General features: G+C 39.4%; 1 protein-coding gene across 7 annotated transcripts in view; it reads right to left on the bottom strand.

Annotated features, from left to right (window-relative positions):
* The window catches only part of LOC106468753 (phospholipase D3-like), a 44,985-nt gene that overhangs the window by 3,366 nt on the left and 34,506 nt on the right, over positions 1-7,113 (bottom strand). For all 7 annotated transcript variants that reach the window (XM_013929197.2, XM_022397114.1, XM_022397113.1 and 4 more), the window contains exon 8: positions 1,314-1,473. In XM_013929197.2, coding sequence (XP_013784651.1) covers positions 1,314-1,473 — 160 coding nt within the window. The remainder of the gene's footprint in view (positions 1-1,313; positions 1,474-7,113) is intronic.

Genomic DNA, 7,113 nt, shown 5'->3' with positions numbered 1-7,113 from the left:
CATTCAGGTATCTTTCTTGAATTATGAATAACACGAAGGGACTGAAATTCTTAATTAAATTATCTCAAAATAAACCTTCATTTCAGTGCAATATTGAAATTAGATTGAATTCTTCATAACCTCTGAGTAGTGGGTGACCCAATGGGTCATGGGTGGTCTAGTATATATCTAAATTGTTATGGACAAAATACTGAAATATAAACACAGACTGCCAATCAAATTTATACAATACATAATTATATGCATATTATAATAAATTACTTCAACTGAATCTTTTTCTTCAACATCATGAAACAGTCTTTTTCAACGAATGGTTAATTTTTAAGTATTAAATGATTAAATTATAGTTTATACACAAGTTTTTGAAGATCTTTTAAATAAAGTGATGGTTTTTTAAATTTAACATTTAAAAAATATATACATTTTAAAATACTGAGAGGTTTAACAGGTAGACCAATCAAATGTTCTAGGGATTTATTTATTTTTAATATCACTAACTATCCATTTTCGTCCAGGTGGTTTTTTTACTATCAAAAGTTAAGGAAAACATTTTTAAACAAAATGTATTTAGCATTAATTGTGATGTTTTATTTTGTTTAACAAAAGGGCAAACAGTGATATGCTATTCTTTTTAAGTCTATTTTATGAAAGATGTTTTTGTATCATTATCAAAAAGAGTCTCTTTAAAAGAAACAAGCAACGTTCCTAAATTTTGATACATCTTTAAAAATTTATATATAATGAAATTTAAATTTTTCCTTTTCAAATTACATGCAATTTTTTACAAAATTACTCATCTTAATTCTTACAGAACCTAAAATTTACAGTACAGAAACAAAAATAAAAATTTATAAAATAATAGGTTATAAAATGAAAATTTAGTGAGCATGGAATCCAATTAAACAAAAACAAAAAAAAATAATAAACACAAGAAAATCTAGTTTTTGTTGCAATTTTTAAGAAGTCATTAGATATCTAGTATTTAACCAGTACTTATAAGTATAAATGTGAAACAATAAAGAAATAAACCAGCTGTCCCTGAAAATAAAAAAAAGTAAAACTGGCTACCAAACACATTTCACATACATCATTTCCACAAATGTAAACATTGTCCAAAATAAATATGGTGGTAAAATGCTGTTACTACCCTAATTGTTAGATAAAAAAAAGGCTAACCACTTCAATATGGAAGTTGTTACTGTTGACGGCAGCTAGAGATTGAATGAAGTATAACATGGAAGGACGCGTGTGGTTCAACCAACTGGCTAAAACCAATTGTTACATAAAAATCCATTGTTAAACTTGAGGCTTACCACTTCAATTTGGAAGTCGTTACTGTTGAGGGCAGCTAGAGATTGAATGAAGTATAACATGGAAGGACGTGTGTGGTTCCACCAACTGGCTAAAAGACGCACATGGACTCTCCGTTCTACTGCAGCTTTCCTAAGAGCATCATCAATGACTGGCCAGTAACTGTGGTAAAATAAAACAAGTAATGTTATAATTAGCTAAAAAAAGAAAAATTGCTCCTTTTCAATTTCTAGTTGCACAAAGAATTTATTCCCCAAAAAACACATCATTTGTGCTAATCTGTATGCAGTACATTTAAATACACACTCAAAGCTAAAATACTACCTGAATACAGTGAAATTTTTCCAGTTAAAATCACAAAAAGCTATCTGCATTTGCAAACTCTCAAAATAAATAAATATCAACACAACCTTAACTCTATAGACCACAATCAATATATTTTGTTTCTAATTAGTAGTTTCGTATGATGTTTCTCACGCCTCCAAATTCTGTTGAAGGTGAGTATCCGAGAGTGGGACTGACATCCTAGTTCAGACACCGGGTGAACATGTTTCGGTATGACGGGGATTCGAACCCGCGACCCTCAGATTGCGAGGCAAGTGCCCTAACCACTTGGCCATGCCGGACCTTGTTTTTAAGTGCGTGTAGCTATCAAAGTTAACATTTTCCTATGTTGAAAATGTATTTCCTTTAGGTTCTTACCTCTTCTCACATAATAGCTTTTCTCGACTTCTCTATATGCACAAATTGACACTCACAACTAGCCTTGATACTTTCACCTACCCTCACATGTTTTAACAAGACACAGCTGTGCGATAGCATTCAACAACCCTCCACCAAGAGAAGTGCAACACAACATCTAGCACGGCTGACTCCCTCTATGCAGCTTAACTCAACTTCACTTCGAGATTGAGCAACATAAAAAGAAAAGACATCGAAGTGGGGAGGAACAGTGGGAAGTGTTAGAGAAGGTAAGAACCTATCAGAAATACATTTTCAGTGTTGGAAAATGTTAACTTCTGATACGATAGAATCCCACATTGACCTGGTGGAGGGAATGATGTCACATTACCTAGATGACCCTCCTTCAGAAAGCACCCAAAGGCAGCCTATAGGATGTGAGAATAATGAGTATATAGGACACACCCATGGGATACATTACCATTTCTGAGCCAGGTATACTCTTCTCCCATGAAAATGATGTGTTGCAATAAGGATGGAATCACAGGAAGAACCCTATATATTAAATGTAGGGATCTCTAGCATAGAGTGGTTAGGGCACAGCAGACCGTAAGGGGGAGTTCAACCTTGCTCAAAACCAACAGTGCTATGATAGAAATATCTGGCCCATGGTAGGAAGAGGGTCCTCTACTGTTCACCTTGGACACAGGAACTGGAAGGGAAGAAGATCTTCCATTCCAAGGACCTGCACCATCATGTGTGTGTATGTTGAATACAACTAACACCAGCACTCCCAGGAACTGACATCCAGACAATGGTAGGAAGAGGGTCCTCTACTGTTCACCTTGGACACAGGAACTGGAATGGAAGATCTTCCATTCCAAGGACCTGCACCATCATGTGTGCATGTTAAACATAACCAGCATCAGCACTACCAGGAACTTACATCCAGACAATGGTAGGAAGACAGACAGCAATGTGGCAGTTTAACTCTAGTCCAGAACCAGGCAGCATTGGGTATGAATTGTCCAGTCTGCTGTAGAAGGGGACCTGGATCACTCACGTGAGGATTTATGTGGCTGGTTCCAGCTCCAACCAACACCTGTGTCCCCAGGAACTGCAAATCGAGCAATAGTAGGAAGGAGGGTGCCCAGCTAGTGGGGTGAACTGCAATTTGGAAGAAATCATTAAGTCCATAACCAGGCAGTATCTGAAACAGAAAATCAGGTCCACAGCAGGAGGTGTGTTTATACACTATCTACAGTGCCAGTTTAAAAATAAGTATACCTGGTCAGGAAATACTCACCACTGAAAGGGATCTGTATATGCAAGATAAGCCCCTGTAAAAAAAATAATATAAAAGAGACCACATACCCACTCATATAGAAACCATGGAGCTCAAGATGGCAATGGGAAGTAGACAGTAACCCATAGAGCATGAAATGGCCAGATGATGAAGATAATGTGAGATGATTGTATAAGGAGTAGCTCGCATGCTGGTGCAAGCTATATCCTCTAAAGGAGAATGAAATCAGTCAGCCAGAGACACAATAAGGTGATGGATATGATGGGAGGAGAGTTAGAAATAACAACAATTATCAGAAGAAAGGGAAGAATCAGCCTGGTAAATCCAATCTGTAAGGGTAATAGGAGAAATATCATGGGAAAGGGAATGGTTCCAATGAATAAACAAACAAGAACCAAGGAATGGAGACACATAAAAACAGAGTGTCTGAACAGGACATAAGAGGTGATTTGGATTGGAATGAGGATAGAGGTGAGAAATGGAAGGAGGAAAATGCAAGTGTAGGCAAATTCACCCTCATATGTGGCTGAAGTTTTGGGCAGGAAAGATCAATCTGGATAGAGGATGGCATAGGACCTGTGAGGAGGAGGAAAAAGGTCTTTAAGGAGAGAGGATATAAGGAACAGGAAGATGGGATCAGAGGGAAGAAGTGTGAAGGCATGGAAGACAACACTGAGTTTACAATCAGGGAAAATGGTAGGACATGGTGGCAGAAGGAACTAAATAAAAGTGTGAGGACCACAGAAGTGAAGACACATCAAAGTCTTGTGAAATGGAAAGTAGCAGACAATGCCACATGATAACCAGCAACAGTGGATACTGACAGCCCCTTGTCAAAAATCCAGGTAAAAAAGTGGGGAAGAGTAGGATAGGACAAAGGAAAACCTTGATGAGAAGGTAGACATTACACTTACATTGGTAAACTGACATGAAGGAAGGGCATACAGAATGGTAAATTAGGAAAACAACCTGTTCAGATAGTCTGGCCCATCTGGCAAGATACCAGATGAAAACTGCATGAGAAGATGTAGTGTGCCCGACTGAAGTTGTCTGAGGAGGGTGGGTAACAAGGGTAGAGGAAGAGGAGTTGCCAGTCGGAATAGGCGCAGAAGTGGAACTACGGCTATGCCAGCCAAAGTGCCGCCACCAAGATAACTCAACACTTGTATTATTGCAAAGACACGAGGAAGAAGATGGATGGGAGTATATGCATAAAGGTTATGGCTCCCCAATCCAGATTGAGAGGAATAACAGCTACAGCCAAAGGATGAGGAATAGGAGAACAAAACCTGGGAAGCTTGGAATTTAGTTGGGTGACAAATGCATCCAGTTCCCGAGTATCCCACTGTAAACACAGCCAACTGAACACCTGTGAGTCAAGAGTATACTCTGTGGGGAGAACCTTGTCAAAGTGCAATAAATAATCTGCAACCAGATTCAAGGCACCTGGTATATGACTGTAGGCCCAAAATAGGAAGTCCAACATGTGAAAACCTCTACCAAGTGCCCCCTTGCTGAGTGATGTATGAGAAAACTATGGAGTTTTCAAACTGGATCATAACCGACTGGGTCCAGAGAGATGGAAGAAAATTAACCAAAGCCCGAAAAACAGCAATCAGTTCTATAAGAATGATATACAGAGATGACTCCACTACAGACAAATTTCCTAAAACCTTCTTCCTGCATGTGCAGGTATGCACCCCAACCCAAAAGATAAGCATCCGTGAAGAGGTGCACCTCTGGATGAGGAGGAGGAAGAGGATCACCCACTGTGGCATTGTCTGTGTTCAACCACCAGGTGAAGTCTACATGAAGAGAAGGAGGGAAATGGATAGGAGTGTCCAAAGGATCCCAAACGAGGTTCCACTGATGTTGTAAAGCCCACTGAAGAGGTTGTATGTGGGCTATAGTGAGGGGAATGAGAGCCTCCAAAGAAGCCCATGTCCCCCAAACAGATATAACCTTTCATGCAGGTAGAGGAGAGGAGGAAATGGTCCAAACCAGAAGCTCCATAGAACACAGGTGAAGGATGGGCCTGGCTGAGATTGGAATTGAAAAATATTCCAAGATGAACAAGGTATTGAGTGGGAGGGGCTTGTGGCTTGGGCTCCCTATATTTTTTCTGGTGGTCAAGGCCTTTGCCCACCTTCTCCATTACAGGGGTCTTTGTTTCCACCATTAATGGATGATTGGCTGCTTCTAGCTCCTTCACATGCACCTCTTACCTTCACACTCAGTTTCTTCTTCGAGAAGCTGTATGGGTCAATTGGCTGGTCATGGTGGAGAAGTCCTTTTTGGAATGGGTAGATCCTTCTCAGTCAAGTTTATATACCCATTTGTTTGTTGTCCCTAAGAAGACTGGGGATTGGCACTCTATCCTTGACCTTTCTTCCCTGAACTGCTTCCTAGACCTTCCTTGATTCACCATGGAGTCATACCTATCTCTTCAGTGGGTTTTCACTCCTATTCTGTGGATGAAGAAGGTGAATATCATGGATACTTACCTCCACATTCTCATAAATCTAGCATCCTGGTATTTTCTTTGTTTTGTTCATCGGGATTGCATCTACCAGTTCCAGGTTCTTCTGTTCGGACCACAACACTCTTGTGAAGGTCTAGAACTGCCTCAGACAGAAGTTAGCTGGAAATGGGATCCCGAAAAGAGGGAAAGAATATGGGATGAGGGTACAGAAGAGGAGGGGAAGAGAAACAAAGAATGACCCCTTTGGAGAGAACCCACAAAACCCAAGGGCCTGTGGTGAAGGACTCCCACACAGTGGCTAAACACAAAAGCCAGGAGGTGTAAATGGGCAGACCTGATACTGGATTCTAGTGAGTCAGGAAGACCCACAAAAGACATCTTGCTTTAAAAGAGGAGCCACACACAAGTGACAAGTCTCATAAGGAGGTTGTCATGATATAAAAGACTGTTTCGTTCAGATAGTATTGATTAATTTAGTTTTGTGAGTGAATGTTTTATTATTGTTTAGGTTTTGTTAATAACTAATTGGTGTCAAGAATATAGAAATTGGCCAGACGACTATGTAATAAAGATATAAATAGTGTGAGACAAGCTGGAATCAGCAGACAGGCAGTATCAGACAAATAAAGCAAAGATAATATAGAAATTGGCCAGACAACTATGTAATAAAGATATAAATAGTGTGAGACGAGCTGGAAGCAGCAGACAGGCAGTATCAGACAGATAAAGCAAAGAGAATATAGTTGGTGATAGGCCTAACGTTTAATATATACAGTGTGATCACAAGTAAATAGACACCACCTTTTCAGAAAAAATGAAATTTTTCAGTCTTATTCACATGAATTGATATATTTATAATTTAATTAATATCTAGTAGATCTTCCTCTCACTTCGTGGAGTTCATTGATTCTTTGGGGCATCGTGAGAATCATCTTGTCAATTTTAGATTATGGGATTTTCGCCCACTCTTGCTTCAAAACTTGGAGTAGATCGCTCTTCGAAGTTGGTTTTTTGGTTGTTTCTTGACTTGCCGGTCGAGTATGGCCCAGAGGTTTTCGATGAGGTTCATGTCAGGAGATTGGCTCGGCCAGGGCAACTTTTGGATACCATTTTCTTCCTGTCACTTTTGGGTGTTTCTAGCATTGTGAAACGGTACTCCATCTTCCTGGAACAACGTTGTGTTTTTGTCCATGAAACCCGAGGAATAAAGTGGCAAGAGTCCTTCCTCCAATATTTCAACGTATTTCGCAAAATTTATGTTGCAAACGCACTACACTAAGCTCGATCTCCCACCAACCCAAACAGCTACCCCAAAAAAAAAAAAAGAGAAGAT

This window comes from Limulus polyphemus, unplaced genomic scaffold (genome assembly GCF_000517525.1).
Source record: "Limulus polyphemus unplaced genomic scaffold, Limulus_polyphemus-2.1.2 Scaffold3148, whole genome shotgun sequence".
NCBI classification, from domain to species: Eukaryota; Metazoa; Arthropoda; class Merostomata; order Xiphosura; family Limulidae; genus Limulus; species Limulus polyphemus.
Note: the sequence above shows the minus strand (reverse complement) of the source record. Positions and strands in the feature narration are given on the sequence as shown.